This window comes from Primulina tabacum, chromosome 5 (genome assembly GCF_025594145.1).
Source record: "Primulina tabacum isolate GXHZ01 chromosome 5, ASM2559414v2, whole genome shotgun sequence".
Taxonomy (NCBI): Eukaryota; Viridiplantae; Streptophyta; class Magnoliopsida; order Lamiales; family Gesneriaceae; genus Primulina; species Primulina tabacum.
The window spans coordinates 457,679-477,847 of record NC_134554.1 but is presented as its reverse complement, the minus strand read 5'-3'; the positions used below and the strand labels follow the sequence as shown (position 1 = coordinate 477,847).

Genomic DNA, 20,169 nt, shown 5'->3' with positions numbered 1-20,169 from the left:
ATATCAGAATCCCGATTTCTAATTACTCCCAAAATCTCAACTTCTCTTTGGCTAATTTGTGTGTGTGTGTGTGTGTGTGTGTCAATTCAATTCTACTGCAACAAAATTTTTTTGTTTCAATTATTTATATGATTGTAGTGAATATTGAACATATCAATTTTATTTAATTTTAATTTGAATACTGATAATATAAATAAACATAATTGACTTATCCGAACCCTAGGATTGATATTGATATCAACGGGATGATATTTTTTGTCACCGCATCGTCCGCCACACCATTATTGGATATTTCAAAGGCTAGAACGAATTATTCTATTATACACCAAGATCATAAAATGCGATATACTCCAGATGTTGCATATAATAATCTGACAAGAAGGACAGAAAAAATCGGTGAAGAAAAAATACAAAATTAAGAACTTTTCCGACAGAATACGTTTTCCTTTTCCTAAGCTTTCGATCAACTCACTAATTTTTTTTTCCTTAAAAATAAGACTAGTTAGTTATCCCACTTATTTTCTTCTAAAAAGTATTTTTCACGGAGCTGATAAAATCTAATCGGTTTTGATGGAAGAAATAATTGTTGGGATTATAATAATTTAGGAAAATGTTCAAAATAGATGGCAATTTTCTCTAAAAATCTTTCTTCCCCTTGTCTTATTTGAAGAAACACTTCTAAAAATCCTACCTAATAAATAATTTGTGAACCAGCCGATTTGTATTTATATTCGGCGCAAATCGTCTCCGTAGATTGTAGTCAATGAGCTGGTCCAAAATATAATTGGTAATTCAGTAATTGTTTCTAAAAAAAAGGTTTTATGCAATTCTAATTTTAAAAGAGTGTAAAAAGTTGATTGCAAGGTTAACACGAAGAGGATAAAAGTAGTTCCATGGCGACACTTGACAAAGCGTATTCATTGCCATTTGCCTTTACCAATTTCTCCCTTCATTTAAAGGCTACATATAAATGGCCGCATTGGCAGTAATACGAACTGCAATTATTGTTCACAGGACAAATAAATTTCATGCACGTAACCAAGCATATGCACATTATAACTGATATACCAGTAAGCACTTTTTGTTGAATCGAGTTCGGCCAGAATCTTCCAAGTACAAGCTCTTCTTTCCAGGACTGCTACTATTGAAGCACGTGCATGCTAAGATCCTACAGGGGCAATCCCTTTTGCTTTGGCTGCAGCAGTTGCAGTTGCAGCTGCAGCCGCGGCGGCAGCAGCCGCAGCCGCCGCAGCAGCTGCATTTGGTGTCGTTGGGGGAACTGTGGACTGTGAATTACTACCGTTCTGTGTTGCAATGATCTGCTGCTGTTGAGTTTGCTGAGAGTTCACTTGGTTAATTAAAGTCTTGATTTGACTTCCTGTAAGAGTCTCATGCTGGAGCAATGCGTTGGCGAGAGCGTGAAGCTCATTGTTATGTGTGGATAAAATCGTTTTGGCATTGTTGTATGCTCTCTCCAAAAATTCCTTGACTTCCTGCTCAATCAGGAGCCGAGTCTCCGTGCTCATGCTCTTACCATTATCATCATAGTTGTGAGTAACGACACCCACCTGTTTGCTCATGCCGTATTTGGTTATCATTGCTCGAGCAAGGTTTGTTGCCTGCTGAAGATCACTGGACGCACCTGAAGTCACTTCGCTTTCCCCAAAAATGAGCTCTTCAGCTACTCTGCCACCCATTGCAACATCAAGACGAGCAAGCATTTGTTTACGAGATATGCTCGTTTCGTCCTTCTCTGGCAACTGGGAAACCATACCTAGGGCCATACCTCGTGGAACAATAGTTGCTTTGTGTACTGGTAACGCACCATCCGTATGAATGGCTACAAGGGCGTGTCCTCCCTCGTGGTATGCCGTTAGTTTCCGCGATTCTTCAGAAATAACGGCTGATTTCCGTTCGCTGCCCATCATAATTTTGTCCTTCGCATGCTCTAGATCAAACATGGTCACTGCTTTGGCACCATCCATTGCAGCTTTTAGAGCAGCAACATTGACTAAGTTTGCAAGATCGGCACCTGAGAATCCCGGTGTTCCTCTTGCAATTATCATCAGATCAACATCATCAGCCTTGAGTACCTACAAGACAGTGTGAAAACTGAAGCATTGAATTTCCGATATTTAAAATCAAACGGATGTTATCAGCAACTCATTAACTTCATCATTAAGTTGCCAATAAGTGAGACCACACAGAGCTAAAAAAAATGTCTCGGTCAAAGCCATGCATAGTAAAAACTCCAATGGTACTCAAGAAACAACAATCTCCACGGGAAGCAATTACCTTCGACATGTGAGATTCTAAGATCTGCCTCCGGCCCTCAACATCAGGATTAGGGACAACGATATGGCGATCAAACCGCCCAGGTCTCACCAGTGCCTTATCTAACGACTCTGGAAAATTAGTAGCAGCAATCACGATGATCCCCTCATTCTGTTTGAATCCATCCAGTTCAACAAGCAACTGATTTAAAGTCATTTTCATGTATTGCTGATCCTTTGGATTTCGGCTTCCTCCTATAGCATCAATCTCGTCGATGAAAATGATACAAGGTGACCTCTTTTTTGCAGCAGCAAAGAGATCTCTCACCCTCCGAGCTCCAACACCAACAAACATTTCTTCAAATTCACTCCCACTGCAAGAGAAAAATGGCACACCAGCTTCTCCAGCTATAGCTCTTGCCAACATTGTCTTCCCAGTGCCAGGTGGGCCAACCAGTAGAACACCTTTTGGAAGCTTTCCACCCAAACGGGTGAAACGCTGCAATGACAAGCTAGCTAGAGTGAATATATATATTTCTATTCCTTTCGCAAACCCGTATACAGGAGTTTGTTAAGAAATCCGCCCTCGACCAAACCCTCCCCAACTGCTTTCTCCCATTGAAGAGTTGAAAAGATTTGTGCAATGGAGAAAGAAAGCAAACGCAGGTAAAACCATAACACGGAAGCAGTGTAAAACTAAAGCCATTTTATAGAATCATGGTAGCAGTGGATAAAGAAAGCCAATGCGGGTAACATCATAACATGGAAGCAGTGGAAAACTAAAGCCATTTCAGAGAATCATCTAAATATAGCCATATACAAAACTTATTTGGAGTAAACACACAAGTGCTAAAGTAAAATCCCTTGACATCATGTTAAATGCAATTGCCCAAACCAACATTTAAATGGCACAGTGTTCAAAAGTACTTCATTCTTTTTTTGGGTGTGTATTTGAGGGTTTACAAAACAATAGACCCATAAAGTCAATACCTTGGGATCGCGAAGATAGTGAACAATTTCTTCCAGTTCAGCTTTTGCCTCGTCAACTCCCTTCACATCACTAAACTTTGTATTAGATTCCATACTAGGCTGCACTTCTTCATGTAAACCAAGCCCTGTAAGGAAAATGAGAAGCATATTATTTATCATTTAATTAGAGACAAAACTGAATCATAGGCCAAGAAATCTGGTTGCATAACCTTTGCCGATTCCTCTATCCTCAATTAGAGCCCCAATACCAGATATTAAAAGGAACGACAAACCCAAAGCACGAACAGTCCGCCACAACTGCTCTTTGAAGTGCCCTCCTTCCGCAGTCACCATATGTATAGGCGCATTTGCGGTACCCAGAGTTCCATCTTTGGAAGATTTTCCCACATTTCTAAAAGCTGAAAGTGCTCCAACACTTTCTTCATCTACTTGCAAGCTAGTAGCACCCGAGATCCCTACATAAAAAGCCCAGTCAAAATAAAAGTTCTCAAGAAACAAACAAAATCCGTAATCACAGAAGAGGAGTTACAAAACAATGGGAAGTAGTTCATTCGATATAGCTATACCGAGGTAGGAATATATTCATCAAAAGTAGCAAGTCTTAACAATTGGAAACATTTTTCTCATTGATTCTCACCTCGGTGCAAAGTTTTGAGAAGCTCACTTTCATCAAGCCTATCAACCTTTACCAAAGCCTTGACGTATTCAGCAAGAGCTGCGGGGTTAGAGTGTAGTGAAGGTTCACTCTCAAACATCCTTATGACTGACTCCGGATCATTTCGACGATATAGCTCCTTAAGATATGCAGCGTCACTTGATCCATCAGTTTCACGCAATCTACGAGCTAGACTGCTAAAGTAATTGGGCCTTCCAATCGAACCTGCTCATGGGGTAGTAGAAAGTTTGTGCACTACATGAGAAAACTAAGGAGTGACGAGCATGAATGCATATATTAGGTAGGAACCGACTGTAATCAAGGGAGTAGCATGACATTACTGAATATTCTATGATAAATCAATGACGTTAGTCATGAAGTTAATATGACAACAAAATAAGGATGCAGTAGATTAAATTAATTTCAAAGTGCATTTGGAACAAAAGAGGATAAAGAGGCACTACTATAACTCAAAACACGTAAAGGACATGGATAGGCACTGCCTTTAATAACCTACAGACCTTTTCTCCTTCTATACTTCGTTGACCAAATGGTTTTTATAAGTTTTGAGTCAATCTCAAAAGGGTCATCTCCCTGGCCCAGGATTGTCATGTTCCTACCAATCCCAAGTGTTTTCATGACGTGCATGATCTCGTTCAGAACGAGGATACTATATTGATAAAAAAGACATAATCATTGCACAATTAATAAGTAAAAGTATCACGAGTGTAAACAGAGCTTGTCGGAAAACCTGAATGCTTTGATGGGGTACAAGGATGTGCAATTTGACACATGATGCAAGCTATGAATAAAGAGTTAGTTGGCCCATTCTAGGCCAATTGTTATTTACATATTCAACTCTTATGCTAATACAACCAAGTTCATGTTACCCACACATGTGGTGAGATATAATCATCATATTACACATTCACGATCAATTAGCATAGCTAAGTATTACTATAATGCAACAGAAAATCACAAGAAACAAATACTAGAAAACAAACTTTAAGGAGTACACAATTATCAGAATCCAGTTACATTGAATCGATCAACCTAAAATGCTGCACTTCGTGTGCTACCATTCGACAAAGTCGTGAAGAAGAAAGCATCACAAATCAATTTAAGCGAAAATAGTGAATATTAACACATTTGCAACGAGCTGAACGTAAGTTCTTATCTGGGGAAAAAAGGTCATTTACCACCTCCTCTAGTGTATGGTGGAGTTCTGTAACTTCGAGCAGCTAAATTGCTAAATTGCCTCGGTTGACATTGTTGCCTTCTTACCTACAACATCAATGCACAGGGAATCACCAAACAAGAACAACAAGTTGAAGCATGCTGAATCTCAAACATCCGAAAGATACATGTGATTAAGCGGTCATTTCAATTGATACACTATTCAGGTAACAAGTTGAATATTAAATAAGCTGACACACTAAGAACCACTTGAAACCAGATAACAACATACTGATTATAAAAAGGAGAAGGAAAAAGGAGCTAAATGGGAAGACAAAATCTCAGACTTGGAATCTTTATTTACATTGCCAGGATGATACTGATTAAATCAATAAAAAAAATTCTATTTATTTATCCTCCAAACAGCAGTCTTGCAAAATAGCCAGACTACTTTCCCCACACACACACACACACACACACACACACACAAACTCACGAATATAAAGCAATCGACTCAGCTATATCTACAGATCTTGCACCAAATTAAAACAGAACCACAAAAAGAATCACAACTTGTCACGGGAAACGCATAAGAAAAGTTCCAAGACTAGGGCTTTTGCAGCCGTACGCATTTCTCAACAACAACGATAAACAGCAGGGCTAAATCGTGCAAAATTAAATTAATTTCATATGAATAAATATTAGACATGAGATTTAAGTGATTAAAACTTCGCCAACTGACCTGATAGAGAAGACGTCGCAACACCATCTTTATTTCCAAAAATGATGATATTTCTATCTTTCCGTCTGTACCTTGTGAAGCAGTTTCAAAACTGTAACTTTTGAGTTATCAATTGGAAATTGTTGAGGTCGGAGGTGATCGGAACCGGTAGGGGATATGGGTTGAAGAGAAATAAATCTGCAGGAAAAAATGGATATTTTTACTACTTAATTGATAATTGTTGTCTAAATCTTGAAACACGGATTGGAAAAGTCCGACCCGAGAACATGGTAATACAAACCTAATAGAGAAGAATAAACTAATGTTAGATCAAATATTGAAAAACTTAAAATTTGTAAAATCCATAATTATTCGAAAAAAAAAATTAATGAAAAAATACACACACATACCACCAATATTGTGAGACGTGTATTCAATCGAAATCAATTCATAAAAATATGTTAAAAATATTATTTTTTATTTTAAATAAAAATATGATGTGCCAAAATTTCATAATAATATCAATTCCTTGTGAAATAATTATATAAATTTAAAACTTCTCCAAATGACATGTTTGAATTGGCCATTTATGCTCATTCATAAAAAAAATTGAAAAGATACGGATGTTGTGGATCATCGGGCTTGCAATGGTGAAAGCTCAGGTTTCAAAGTCAAGATGGCTCTCTTTCATTTGGACAGCATGCTTTGTGAGAATGAGGCTACCTATCAAATTTTGAGAGTGGAGCTTGATTACTCCGAATGCCATGAGTCGAGGAAGTAGGCAAGAGGTGGAACGGAAGCTTCTCCGCCTTCTCCATGCTCGTCATAATAGAACCCGATTGGGAGAAATACATGGATACTTCCTTCGCCACCATCTCCACTACTCCAACCAACTCCTCTCCCACTTCATTTCCATATGCTCTTCGCTTAACAAAATGCCTTATGCACATCGTGTTTTCCTTCAGTCCCCTAATCCTAACATCCTTCTCTTCAACTCCGTGATCAAAGGATACTCCCTTTGTGGTCCTTTCATTGATTCCATAACTATGTTTTCCAACATGAAACGCCGTGGCATTTCGCCTGATGAATTCACATTTGCACCTCTACTCAAAGCTTGCGCCAATCTCCGGGAAGTTAAATTGGGCCTAGGGGTCTACAAAGAAGTTCTTGTGTTTGGGTTCGAGAGATTTGGAAGTATAAGAATTGGGTTGTTGGAGTTGTGTGTGAATTGTGAGCGGATGAGGGACGCGAAGAGGGTGTTTGATGAAATGTGTAGCCGGGATGTGATCTCTTGGAACTTGGTAATTCGTGGCTTTTGTAGGTGTGGAGATATGAAAATGGGGTTGAGTTTGTTTAGGGAGATGGGTCAGCAGAGTATTGTTTCTTGGAATACAGTAATCTCTTGCTTGGCGCAGAGTGGGAGACTTACAGATGCTTTGGGTCTTTTCTGTGAAATGTTGGATAAGGGATTTGTACCTGATGAGGTGACAGTTGTGACAATTTTGCCAGTATGTGCTCGTTTAGGTGAAGTCGACATCGGAAAGTGGGTTCACTCTTTTGTTCAATCGAGTGGCATTTATCAAGAATATGTATCTATCGGCAATTCTTTGGTTGATTTTTATTGCAAGTGTGGGGATCTTGAGAGAGCTCTCGTGGTTTTTGAGGACATGCCTAGGAAAAATGTAGTCTCATGGAATTCAATAATTTCAGGTTTGGCCCTCAACGGAAATGGTGAACTCGGAGTTGAATTATTCGAACGAATGACGAATCATAACAGCGTAAGCCCAAATGATGCAACGTTTGTTGGGGTTTTAGCATGTTGTGTCCATGCAGGCCTGCTGCAAAGAGGTCGAGATTTCTTTTCTTCAATGGTCACGAATCATCATATTCAGCTGAAATTGGAGCACTATGGGTGCATGGTGGATTTGCTTGGTCGCAGTGGTTGTGTGGAGGAGGCATATGGAATGATGCAAACGATGCCTATGAAGCCAAATGCCGCTATATGGGGTGCATTGCTGAGTGCTTGCCGTGCAAATGGCGAAATGAAGCTTGCTGAGTGTGCAGTTAAGGAGCTTATTAATCTTGAACCATGGAATTCAGGAAACTATGTAGTGTTGTCCAATATTTATGCCGAAAGAGGTAATTGGAGTGGGGTTGAGGAGATGAGAATGTTGATGAAACAGAACCTTGTCTCTAAAACAGCGGGGCAGAGTTTGATTCGATGATTATGTGTACCTGTTGGAAATGCGACATGAACTGAAACTGAGGGGCGTAGATAGGTCGAGCATGTTGAAGAAATGGTCAAACGTCTGGTGGATCAAGAGAAACTTGTAAAAAACTTGTCTTGTTCGATCGGGTGGGGTTGGCTTGGATCCTAGTTGATGGATGGGTGTTATATATATATATATATATATAAAAGTGATGTCATTTTGTTGATGTTTGTTTTTTGATATACCACTTTTATTGAATGACCCATGCGTTAAGCATTTGTCCCATATATATATATATATATATATATATATATATATATATATATATATATATATATATATATCTCATTCAGAGGCACATAAAAGTGATGTCATTTTGTTGATGTTTGTTTTTTGATATACCACTTTTATTGAATGACCCATGCGTTAAGCATTTGTCCCAGGAAGGAGCGTTTGCCACAGATTTTCTCTGGGTTTTTTTTCGTCCACCGCCCTGTTGGAATTTACATCTTTTGTTAATTTTGTCCTAAAAAAATTAATAATATTTTTAAAAAAATTGAATCTTCTTTCATTTATTAGTAATCTCCCTCGTACTTAAGTTAATTTTAATTTCCTTTTAAAAATACTCTAGTGTGAGTTTTTTCCATGCATGATCCTATCTGCATACAGCATCTACAAAATCGATCGAATCAAAAACATAAATTAGTAGTTTAATTTTTTGCAACCCAATGGTCCGGAATTTTACATTAACAAAATACTTTGTTCTATAATTTTATCAATTCTCTTATTTCACCAAACAAATACTGACAAGCAAAACTTTCTTTTCACAGCTTTAATTAAATAATTTAATAATTCCCTTGATCTCAAGAAGTTTCTAATTCTAGAAATTGAATCTTTAGAAGGTTCTAGACTATTTCCCAAATTGTAGGAAGCTACCTTGGAATCCCGAAGAAGCACTAGGCCCACTCTATGTGCTGACAAACACGCTACAAATCCAATAGTTCTCTAAATCTCGAGAACTTTCTTTCCCGCACTTTCACACCCTTATAAAAGTTACTCTCGCTAGAATCTACAAAACTCACAATTCAATTATAGTGACTGATATTTCGAGAAAGTTTCGATCTTGAAGGCAATGGAAGGCGTCAAAACTATATCAGATGGGGAGTGTGACACCGCCAGTGGCGGAGTTGGTGGTGGTGGAGGTGGGTCGTCGTCGTCTCCTTCGTCGCCACGGCCGATTGAGGGTCTGCATGAAATGGGTCCACCTCCATTCTTGATCAAGATCTTTGAAATGGTTGAGGATTCTTCCACTGATTCTGTGATTTCTTGGAGCAATGCTAAGAACAGCTTCATTGTGTGGGATGCGCATAAATTGTCATCCTCTTTGCTTCCAAGATACTTCAAGCATAAAAATTTCTCTAGTTTCATTCGCCAACTCAACACATATGTAAGTGTCTTCAAGAACTCGATCTCAAATTTCTTTCTTGCTTTTTATATTTACTACATTGGTTGCATAGATTCATACAAGGCCATGAATGGTTGCTGAACAATCTTTTACGTAAGTTTTTGCTTTTCCCATTCTGTAAGCTCCAATTGACTTGAGCTTTTCCATTTAGTTTAACCTCTGATGAATCAAAATGTGCAACACAAACACACATATATTGTGTTTCATTTTTTGAAACCAACATGCGGAACATGTTTGATCATTATATGTTGATTGAAACCTGTTATCTATGCCTTGAGCCATTGGATTACCCTTTTTTTCAATGAAAGATTCTCCCAGGCCTATATACCGATGTAATTTTTCATGTAGGTCAATGGGCTAATGGTTTTATAAGCAGGGGAAAAATAATATATTTGCTTATATTGATAATTTCCATGCTTGCAATGGATTGTTTGCTCTGGTTCTGATGTTAATCAGTCGGAAGCACATATATTTTGATTTTTACAAAGATACTAAAATATTGAAATCTGCAGGGCTTTAGAAAAGTGGATCCAGATAGATGGGAATTTGCCAATGGAGGGTTTTTGGGAGGACAGAGACATCTCTTGAAAACCATCAAAAGGAGGCGAAACGTGGTGCAAAGCAGCATTATTCAACCAAGTGAAGGTTCTTGTGTAGAGTTGGGTCAATATGGAACGGAGGAAGAGGTTGACATACTGAAAATAGACCGAAGTCTTTTGATGGCAGAAATATTGAAGCTTAAACAACAGCAGCAGAAGTCGAGGGACAGAATCTTGGAAATGGAAGAAAGGATACACCGTGCAGAGGCAAAACAGCAGCAAATGAGGAGTTTCCTTGCCAAAGCCTTTAGTAGTCCAGCGTTCCTTCAGCAATACCATGACAAATATTTAAAGGATCCAAAGAGAATAGCAATTGGGCAAAAGAGGAGATTGACCATGAGTCCAAGCGCGGAGAATCTTCTAGAAGACCAAGACGAGGATAAGTTTCAAGATATTGAACTGAAAATGAAAACATTGCTTTCCACCGCGATGTTTAATGGATCGAGCAGTGGTGAAAATGATGCTTCTGTAGAGAAAATACCCTGCACAGGTGTTGCCAGTTTGAATCCTACAACAGAAGAAATATGGGAGAAGTTGCTTGGTGATGACCTTACAGTTCTCGACGTCGCTGAAGAAGTCTCTGCAGTTGATAAACAGGCAGACATAGTTGCGGAAAATTTGGGTTCTGAAACTCCAGAGTGGGATGGAGATCTACAAGAGCTTGCTGATCAGTTAGAATTTCTTTAGTTGAATCCCCGGGATGTTATTTTCTCTAAGAATGTGATGTTTTTTGGCCTTCACGCTACTCTGATGGTTCTCACACATGGCATGGGTGGTGCATTTTCAATTCTGAGCACTTCTTGTTTTCTTGGGTTTCAGAGAACGTGAGCTTGGTTGGAGGCAAATAATTAATCAAATTCTGTAATATCCTTTTCTTCGTTAAATTCAGTTTATTCTTTCTCTGTAGATTTTCCAGGCGAAAGTGTAGAAAAGCTGAATCTGTCTTTTCTGGGGATGCAGGTACTAAAACAATAGTTGTGAAGTTTTCAAGAGGAAGGATCCAGCCATTCGACGTCTCTTTGAAGCTATATCTCACTTGCTATTTTATTTATTTATTTTCATCTAGCCCACTTGATATTTTAGTATGGTAAACCTTTGATATATTTTTGGTAGCAGTGAACATTCTTTTGGTCATACATGAAGTTCAATCATATTAGCCTTCTTGAAGTCCTCAGATAACATTTCGTCAGTTGAGTCAATATGTGAATATGGAAGTGCCTCGTTTGTATCTTTTGCCTAACTTCTTCAGGGTTCCATAGATCATGGTTTGAATAAACATGAAACCTATGGGGATTACTGTTATTAATGGGCCATGAAGTAAAGAGAGTTTCAACTAAATCATAATTTCTTGGATCGTGTAAGAATGGTGTAACAAAAATTTGTAACTTGATGAGAGCTCACAAGATTTATGCTTCTATGATCTAGTTTACTGCATGGCAACAAGAATCAACTAAAACAAATGCCAACGTGCTGGTAACTCAACAGATAAGTTCACTTGGTGGATAAACAGTGACAGGCACTCTTGGGCTGGGAAGCCCCATATTTGAAAGTCTCGGCGACACTCTAATCTTCGGGGTCGGCCGGGGCGAAGGGATAGGAGAACTACTCTTTGAGTATCGTGGAGAAAAATTATCAGTGGGGGATAGACTGACTTTTTCAAGTGCCTGGCATTGGAGCTCCATTGGGTAGTCCCTGACACACCCAATTCGGGGGCCGACACCACTGCTCCAGTTGCGTGATAATGTCTTTGTGAGGTCGAGTTTTGGTGCATCAATGTTTTCTGTATTGATTGGCATGCTGCCTTTATGAATTTCGGATGCCTTTGATAAATGGATATCATCTTCTGTTGTTACTGTAGCATCTTCAAAGTGATCATATTCTGTTGCTGGTTTGCACTCATCATCATAACTGGAATATATCTGTAGGAATCATGATCAGCCAAAATCAGACAAAACACTTGAGATATTAGGGAAGAGGGGCAGCTCATGAACAGATTGCGAGCAGCTTAGTCAACACAACTAGAGTCGTTGATATTTAGCCAAGCTTGAGCTCTCTTGATACTAAAAAAATTGAGCTTATCATATTCAAGTCAAGCTTGAGTTAAAAAATCTCCACTCGGTTGAGCTCAAGTGTGGACTTATTTTCTTAGTCAAGCTCGAGAATGGGCAAGTACGGGACGTCTCATCAAGAAAAGATTGCCTAAACCATATATACCTCAACATTAGTCATATCAACATGGCGTTCCTCTAGGAAGCTGATGAATAATTTAAAATTGTCTTCTGTTGGAAGATAGTGGCCACTGTAAGGCCATATTGCCTGCGATTACAAAAACATGAATTGTATTTTTGTTTCCTCTCAGTTGAATATAGAGTTGCATTTGATAACTTTTACAATGAGTTCATGAGTTGCACCTTAAGAATGCCATTGCCAACGACCAATCTACCGGCTGATGTTGTAGCCCCACCAGCTAGAAAACTCGAGTGCTGAAAAACGCCTTTCTTTTTCTTTCCCACGTACAAAGTCCTAGACGTGCTGAGGACGAAAATCCATTTCGAATCTTCATCTGAGTTCAAGAAAATCCCACTTTGTTTGTACACTAGTTTCCCTTCGTCAACTCTCACTTCATATGATTCCCTCTCTTTCTACAAGAATATGAAAGAAAAGCATATTTTCACAAACGGATCAATCGACAAGAGTGTAAAGAATGAAATGAATGTATGACGGTGTGGTACAAGTTTTTACTCTTTAAAAAATGAGAGCTTACAGGCCCGAGATACTGGACGCATTGCCGTTGAAGGTCGGTTCGCGGGCAGCTAGGAAGATCAACTTCCTTCCCACCTCCTACGTCCAACCTTAATAACAAAAGGCGATAAACATAGGATTGAAAATCAGGACAGCTCAAGTACGATTCTTATTATTTGTCAGATTTTCTTTGGATGAGTAAAAGTCTTACCAGTAGAAGAAAGGTTGGAAACTTTTCTTGTCGGACCATACATCGAAATAGAAGTGTAAATTACGTCCATAGCGATGACGGGGATCGATCTGTGGAAAAATAAGAGCAAGTATCATGAATTGTGATGCTTAATTGTTATTTTAATGAGCATGTGTATTGAGCAAGTGCTTACAGCTTCAAGCCAGTGATGCAGAGCTAGTTTCTGCGCTTTCTCATCCTGTAGTAACCCCTTGCCAACCTATAAGAACACGCGCACAATGCTGTTAATTTTTCTGTCTGAGTAAATCGACCCCAACGAGTTCGAAACTAAGGCTTGTGATTCAACATAGTACGGTTGCCACACCTTAGCAGCTCTTCTCCTTGCACGATACCATCGCGACACAGCAGTTTCTTGTTGATTTTCGTTGAAGAACGAAATCGAGCTACGATCCAGAGAAGCTGCATCTAATGCTTTCCACCTACATACCCAAAGGGAAAACAAGAAGTCTATCAAATAAAACACTAGAATGGACAAATTTTAATTGATAATTATCTAGTTTTCTTATAGTAAACGGACCAGAGCTCTTCAACCACAACAGCACAGTCTGCTAGATTTCTTCGAGTCCGGTAACTCTTGTATACTTTCTGCAGCTTAATTGCAGCAGCATCAAGCTCCCTGATAGGTCTAGGAGAAGAAAACAGATCATCTAAAATCGGAGGAGAAAATCTGGGCTCTGGCTCTCTAGCCGATTCATGATCCTTCTCATTTAAAAATTCAGAATCATTATTCGACTTGTTAACAAACAATTCCTTTAAAGGAACAGGTGTTTTTAACATCCGTGTGTCTGATTTTGAGCTCCTCTCCAACTCCCCGCCCGCATTGAAGCTAAATGTTCTAAGCATCACCTCTCCATCTTTACTTCCAAAGCTCATAGATCTAGCAATCACAGTTTCTACGGCATCCGTAATATCGAATATCTTGTGTCTTAAGATATCATTCCATGATGATAAAAGTAAAGAAATAGATAACCCCATTTGCTGTCAGTGGTAAGGAACTTCAAATTCTTGATTCATCGATGATTCAATGCTGCTTGGCAAGAAGTAACTTTTATCAGTAAAACTTCAATTGATAAAGGCTTATAACTCCATATTTTACAGTTTCCTCCGTGTGTTAATGATTTTTGCTTCATGAAACTACTTTGTGCAGCATAATCCCAATTTAGTAACAACCACAAATTGGAATAAGAACTAATTAAACCATTACTAACAGCTCAATGACAATTAATATGCAAGAAAATAAGAACAGAAATTGCCAAATGACATTTATCCAAGAAGTAGTAAACAAAACAAAAAAAAAAAAAAAGAAAATCGGTAAATCCAGAGAGTGCCCAATTCACCTTAACAAACGGATATCAGGATTCTTGATTATTCTCCTCCCCTATCACAATTTATTTTCCCCGTTTATTTTTGCCGCTATTCAGTCTTTATCTGTGGGAGAAGAAGTCCTAAATTAAATATTTAATGCAAAGTACAACAGCCAACAACTCTGTACTTGTCCATTTATAGGGATTAATTATGTTAAACATCCAAGTCAGCAGACGACAATTCGCATTGATAAACAGGTATTCCACGAGACCAAAAGGTGTAGAAAATTTGGCAAAATGTCGTGTGATGAAGCTTCAGTGAAGTTCCATGGAAGGGGACTGCTAGTGAAATTGAGTTGGCAATAGCCTGAAGTTCCATTAATCTAATATTTTGTAAGAGTGATGGGGCATGTTAACTGTCCAAGATTGGGAGGGAAAGGGACTAGAAGCTACCACCTTCAGTTTAGACTTTGACGACGACTCATTTTGATTACTCTGCCCACAGAATCTAATGTCCCACGTCTCGTATACATATATTTTATAATTTTTGTATGTATAAAAATGCAGATATTCAAATATGATATCTTGACTAGCTCTTTATTATTTTATTTAATAATATTATTGGGGGTGCTAATTTAGATAAGAGTTGAACAAATCTTTTTATTAAACTGTCATAAAAATGTTGAAGTATTTTTTGCATCTTAATGAAATATATATTGAATTTTATATGAATACAGATACGAGGTTGTTTTTGTGTACTACGAATTTAAAGGTAGAGGTTGGATCTTATCTTTTGAAAAACATGGATAGTTCACTGCTCATTCTAATATATATCTAATATGTGATTTGTGAATTTACATCAATGTCCTTACATTCATTTAATAATAATCATTAATACATGTTTAGTTTTTTTTATTTTTTTGTGAATTTAAACACTCTATTTTTTATTTTTTTTGGTTTCCATATTTTTCATCTATTAATTAATGAAATTTAAATTGAAGATAAATGAATTTTAGTCTTTTCCAATCTATTAATTAATGTGATTTTTTTATTTTTTGTGAATTTACACACTCCATTTTTAATTTTTTTTTGGTTTCCATGTTTTTCATCTATTAATTAATGAAATTTAAAATAAATTGAAGAGAAATGAATTTTAGTATTTTCCAATCTATTAATTAATGTGAATTTACACACTCTATTTTTAATTTTTTTTATTTTTTTGTGAATTTACACACTCCATTTTTTTTTTGGTTTCCATGTTTTTCATATATTAATTAATGAAATTTAAAATAAATTGAAGAGAAATGAATTTTAGCCTTTTCCAATCTATTAATTAATGTGAATTTACACACTCCATTTTTATTTTTATTTTGTTTTCCATGTTTTTCATCTATTAATTAATTAATGAAATTTAAAATAAATTGACGAGAAATGAATTTTAGTACTTTCCATTCTATTAATTAATGAAATTTAAAATAAACTGAAGATGAATGAAATTTAGTATTATTTTTTGTTGTAATGAAATTTGCACTCTATTTTTTAAATTTTACGATTAACTGATACGATATAGCTAATACGAAAGTGACAACTAACAAGTTAAATTCGATTAAAGAAAATCTATATCTATATCTATATCTATATATGAATGTGAATTGTGAATTTACATAAATGTCATGGCCTTCATTTAATAATAATAATTAATACATGTTTATTTTTTTTTTTGGTGAATTTACACACTCCATTTTTAATTTTTTTTGTTTTTCATGTTTTTAATATATTAATTAATGAAATTTAAAATAAATTGAAGAGAAATGAATTTTAGTCTTTTCCAATATATTCACATAAATGTCTTTACCTTCATTTAATAATAATCATTAATACATGTTTAAATTTTTTTTTTTTGTGAATTTACACAATCCATTTTTAATTTTTTTTGTTTTTCATGTTTTTCATCTATTAATTAATGAAATTTAAAATAAATTGAAGAGAAATGAATTTTAGTCTTTTCCAATCTATTAATTAATGTAATTTAAAATAAACTGAAGATGAATGGAATTTAGCCTTATTTTTTGTTATAATGAATTTGCCCTCTATTTTTTAAATTTCACGATAGAACTGATACGATATAACTAATACGAAAGTCACAACTAACGAGTTGAATTTGATTAAAGAAAATTAACAAGTATATGATGTTATGATGTGATGTTTTAACATGTTATGCTATTTTACGACATGTTTACCCTTATGCTAAGATCATGAAATGTATGTTGAGTACAGTAATTTTCATTGTTGCATGTTATATATGTATTTGTTATTAAGTTACAGGTGTTGAGTCTTTAGACTCACTAGGTGTAATTGATGCATGTGAGCATATTGATCAGTATATCGAAGGTGCCGAAGACTAAGTAGCCGGAGCTGGATGTGCGCACGCTAACCCGAGTACCTTATTTTTTCCGCACATTTTCATCTATTAATTAATGAAATCTAAACTAAATTGAAGTAAAATAAAATTTAGCATTCTTCTTTTGTGATGGAATTTGCAATCCATTTTTTAAAAAAAAATTTATATCTATAATGAAATTCAATCTATTATCTATCTATCTATTATTATTATTATTATTATTATTATTATTATTATTATAAATATATGAGTTTGAATTGTGAATTTACATATATGTCCTTATCTTCATTAAATAATATTTATTACTACTATAAATATATTAGTTTGAATTGTGAATTTACATATATGTCTTTATCTTCATTAAATAATATTCATTAATATATATCGCTTTGTTTGTTTTGTTTTCATATATTAATTAATGGAATCTAAACAAAATTGAAGAAAAATAAAATTTAACATCGGCCTTCATTCTTCAGTAAAAATTTGCACTCCATTTTTAATTTTTTTTTTGTTTTTCTTGTTTTTCATCTATTAATTAATGGAATTTAAAATAAATTGAAGATAAATGAATTTTAGTCTTCATTTTTTGTGATGAAATTTGTACTCCATTAAAAAAAAAACATATCTTTAATGAAATTCGAAACGATAATATTAATAAATATTTTTTTGTTTATTTTTTATCAGCTATTAATGACTTCTAAAATAAATTAAAGAAAAATGAAATTTAACCAACTTTTTTTGGAATAAAATTTAAATTTATCTTTCATTTTTTGAATCTCCATTTTTTTGATGAAATTTGTACTCCATTTAAAAAAAAAACATATCTTTATTGAAATTCAAAACGATAATATTAATAAATATTTTTTTGTTTATTTTCTATCAGCTATTAATGACTTCTAAAATAAATTGAAGAAAAATGAAATTTAGCCATCATTTTTTGAAATAACATTAAATTTATCTTTCATTTTTTGAAATAAAATTTACAATATATTTTTTAAAATATATATATATATAATTCTCCAATTTTTATTAGGTTTTATGTGAAACAGTTTCATTGTTATATAGTCCTGAGAGGGGCTGACCCAGTTATTTCAGGGGTGAAAAATAATTTTTTTTCATGATTCAAGTCAGATATGAGACATATTTCACAAAATTCACTCGTGAAACAACCTCATAGGAGTTTCTGTGTCAATTTTATTTTAACTTAAATAAATTAACATCTATGAATAACATAAATAATAATAATTAATATACTTCTATTCGCTTATTTTTATTTCCATCTATTATTTAATATATTTTAAAATAAATTGAAGAAAAATAAAATTTAACCACCATTTTTTAGAATGAAATTTAAATTAAACATTCATTTTTTGGAATGAAATTTACACATCATTTAAAAAAAATATCTTTAATAAAATTTAAAATAATAATAATAAATACATATTCTATTGTTTGTTTTTTTCCCAACTATCAATTAATTCTAAATAAAATTGAGCAAAATGAAATTTAGCCATCATTTTTTGAAATGGAATTTATACTTTATTTGTTTTAAAAAATATATCTGTAATATAATTTAAAATGAATAGAATAATAATAAAATTTATAATATATTTTCACAGAATGAATTATATCCTTATTTTAAAAATAATTCTTTTTGTTTGACTTCTCTTTTTTTTTAATGAATTTTTATAGTTCTCCAATTTTTGAATTGGACTTATGTGAGCCAATCTCATGAATATATCATTCAGATGGCCAACCAGTCAATTTTCAGAGTGAAAAACAATGATTTTTCATGATTAGTGTAGGACATGAGACATGTTCTCGTGAAATAGCCTCGTATGAGTTTTTATGAAATTTTTATTTTAAACTTGAGTAAATTAACATCCATAAATAACGTAAATAATACACGATTAATAAATTTGAAAACTCTAATAAAATTGTGTGAATTTACATATATTTCCTTATTTTCGTTAAATAATATTAATAAATACATGTCTTTTTTTGTTCGTTTTAAAGTATTAATGAATTTTATAATAATTGAAGAAAAATAAAATTTCATTTTTGGAATGAAATTTACAGCTTTTTTAAATATATATATATATATATTTAATGAAATTTAAAATAAACGACAAAATGTCAGCAGCTTAACTCACTAAAACTTCATAGGAGTTCATTCATCCCAATACTACCCTTCACTCTTGCATGTTTAACCTAGCAAAACTGAATGATAGTGAAATATTTATCTTTTAGTTCGAATGTTGCTTAATCTTTATGTCAAAATTTATATTTGTTACCTACGACGCATTATTTATTTCTTATAATTATGATTTACCATGCAAAGTCCTATACTAAGCAAATGTTGAGTATAATGAGGATTGCATTGACGTGACTGTCAATTTTCCAAATTGTAAAACCCTATGCATGACAAACACAAATAATTGTTTGGTACCATAAGAAAACATTTCAAAAGAATCAAAATGAGTTTAAATTAATTTTATGTGTAATAATTACTCTTATATACATCAAATGGATAGAAAAAGTGGAATAAAAATGAAATCAAATCGTTTTTATGTAAAACTAATTACCAATACCCAACCCAAGTTTTAGATCACACTAAAAAAAAGGTGATCATTACTTTACTTCTTTATGTTACAAGTATAGAATAACAATCACAATTGAAGATGAGAATGAGATGGCAATAATAACATTATTTGGAAAAGTTGCAGCGTCTTTTGTTGGATGTTCTATTGAAGATTTTATTCAAATTCATGACCAAATATAAGATAAAACAAACAAATGATTTTATATCTACATAAATATTGCATCCAACAATAATAATTTTCAATGCAGAATTTACCAAATAACCCATATAAAGATTCGCTAAATCAACCAAGCTCCAAGCTCCAAGCTCCACACATTCTTGTTCAAGTTAGATAATTCATTGGAAAAACGTGATGAAGTGTTAAAAATTGTGGCAGAAGCTATTGAGATACATGTCAATTATCCAACAACAAATGTCAATATCAAGAAACGGAGATCTCGCAAGATTATCAAGCCAACTAAACAAAGCTGTGTACCACCAAAGGTAGTAAAATCAAATGAAATAAATATCAACAAAAACATGAAGATCCATGAAGACGAAGATGAAATAGAGATTCGAGATGAAGAATCAATTGTCGAGTACAAAAAAAAGATAAGAAGATAAAAACCGATGGACACAAAAAGATTTCAAGAGGTCTTCAAATCAAAGACAAGAAAATGTGATGATTTCATTTGTAACTAAATAATTAATTATTTATCTATTAAAAGTTATTCTTATTTCAAAAATAATTTAAACACATTTAAATAAAATTATCATATACAAATTATCTCTATTTCTCAAC

At 34.4% G+C, this 20,169-nt stretch overlaps 4 protein-coding genes across 7 annotated transcripts; 2 read left to right on the top strand and 2 right to left on the bottom strand.

Annotated features, from left to right (window-relative positions):
• Window positions 1–873: 873 nt before the first annotated feature.
• LOC142545146 (ATP-dependent zinc metalloprotease FTSH 4, mitochondrial) lies at window positions 874–6,083 on the bottom strand. 3 transcript variants are annotated; one of them, XM_075652140.1, is made up of 7 exons: window positions 5,837–6,083; window positions 5,118–5,202; window positions 3,901–4,143; window positions 3,473–3,718; window positions 3,264–3,388; window positions 2,296–2,772; window positions 874–2,093 (listed from the first exon to the last, which is right to left on the bottom strand). In XM_075652140.1, exons 1-7 carry the CDS (start codon window positions 5,861–5,863, stop codon window positions 1,161–1,163), a joined length of 2,136 nt encoding a protein of 711 aa, XP_075508255.1. In that variant the 5' UTR covers window positions 5,864–6,083; the 3' UTR covers window positions 874–1,160. The 3 variants fall into 3 exon arrangements, with proteins under 3 accessions (XP_075508255.1, XP_075508254.1, XP_075508256.1); XM_075652139.1 differs by having other exon boundaries at window positions 3,901–4,146; window positions 5,837–6,082; XM_075652141.1 differs by having other exon boundaries at window positions 5,121–5,202; window positions 5,837–6,082.
• A 317-nt stretch (window positions 6,084–6,400) lies between these two features.
• On the top strand, window positions 6,401–8,291 carry LOC142545145 (pentatricopeptide repeat-containing protein At1g09190). The gene has a single exon (XM_075652138.1). The coding sequence runs from the start codon at window positions 6,580–6,582 to the stop codon at window positions 8,038–8,040; it is 1,461 nt and encodes a 486-aa protein (XP_075508253.1). The 5' UTR covers window positions 6,401–6,579; the 3' UTR covers window positions 8,041–8,291.
• A 346-nt stretch (window positions 8,292–8,637) lies between these two features.
• LOC142545144 (heat shock factor protein HSF30-like) lies at window positions 8,638–11,269 on the top strand. Of its 2 annotated transcripts, XR_012820224.1 has the most exons (3): window positions 8,638–9,472; window positions 10,003–10,950; window positions 11,050–11,269. XR_012820224.1 is itself a non-coding variant. In XM_075652137.1 (2 exons), the coding sequence occupies exons 1-2, from the start codon at window positions 9,158–9,160 to the stop codon at window positions 10,774–10,776; spliced, it is 1,089 nt and encodes a 362-aa protein (XP_075508252.1). In that variant the 5' UTR covers window positions 8,638–9,157; the 3' UTR covers window positions 10,777–11,269. The 2 variants fall into 2 exon arrangements, 1 of the variants encoding a protein (XP_075508252.1); XM_075652137.1 differs by having other exon boundaries at window positions 10,003–11,269.
• Window positions 11,270–11,407: 138 nt separating this feature from the next.
• LOC142545143 (IQ domain-containing protein IQM1-like) lies at window positions 11,408–14,575 on the bottom strand. Its single transcript, XM_075652136.1, has 9 exons — window positions 14,419–14,575; window positions 13,599–14,108; window positions 13,386–13,500; window positions 13,215–13,280; window positions 13,043–13,131; window positions 12,854–12,941; window positions 12,501–12,731; window positions 12,304–12,405; window positions 11,408–12,008 (listed from the first exon to the last, which is right to left on the bottom strand). The coding sequence occupies exons 2-9, from the start codon at window positions 14,054–14,056 to the stop codon at window positions 11,568–11,570; spliced, it is 1,590 nt and encodes a 529-aa protein (XP_075508251.1). The 5' UTR covers window positions 14,057–14,108; window positions 14,419–14,575; the 3' UTR covers window positions 11,408–11,567.
• Between the last annotated feature and the right edge of the window lie 5,594 nt (window positions 14,576–20,169).

Bases quoted from the DNA above. Each gene is read 5' to 3' on its own strand.
- LOC142545146 (XM_075652139.1), bottom strand. From the start codon at position 5,863: ATGGTGTTGCGACGTCTTCTCTATCAG. The intron at 3,719-3,900 runs GTGAGAATCAAT...CTTTTTATGTAG, and splicing joins TCTCAAAACTTTGCACCGAG to GGATCTCGGGTGCTACTAGC. The intron at 2,773-3,263 runs GTATTGACTTTA...TTGTCATTGCAG, and splicing joins ACTATCTTCGCGATCCCAAG to CGTTTCACCCGTTTGGGTGG.
- LOC142545145 (XM_075652138.1), top strand. From the start codon at position 6,580: ATGAGTCGAGGAAGTAGGCAAGAGGTGGAACGGAAGCTTCTCCGCCTT.
- LOC142545144 (XM_075652137.1), top strand. From the start codon at position 9,158: ATGGAAGGCGTCAAAACTATATCAGATGGGGAGTGTGACACCGCCAGT. The intron at 9,473-10,002 runs GTAAGTGTCTTC...TGAAATCTGCAG, and splicing joins TTCGCCAACTCAACACATAT to GGCTTTAGAAAAGTGGATCC.
- LOC142545143 (XM_075652136.1), bottom strand. From the start codon at position 14,056: ATGGGGTTATCTATTTCTTTACTTTTATCATCATGGAATGATATCTTA. The intron at 13,281-13,385 runs GTGTGGCAACCG...GTGTTCTTATAG, and splicing joins CAAGGAGAAGAGCTGCTAAG to GTTGGCAAGGGGTTACTACA. The intron at 12,732-12,853 runs GTAAGCTCTCAT...ATATTCTTGTAG, and splicing joins GCGTCCAGTATCTCGGGCCT to AAAGAGAGGGAATCATATGA.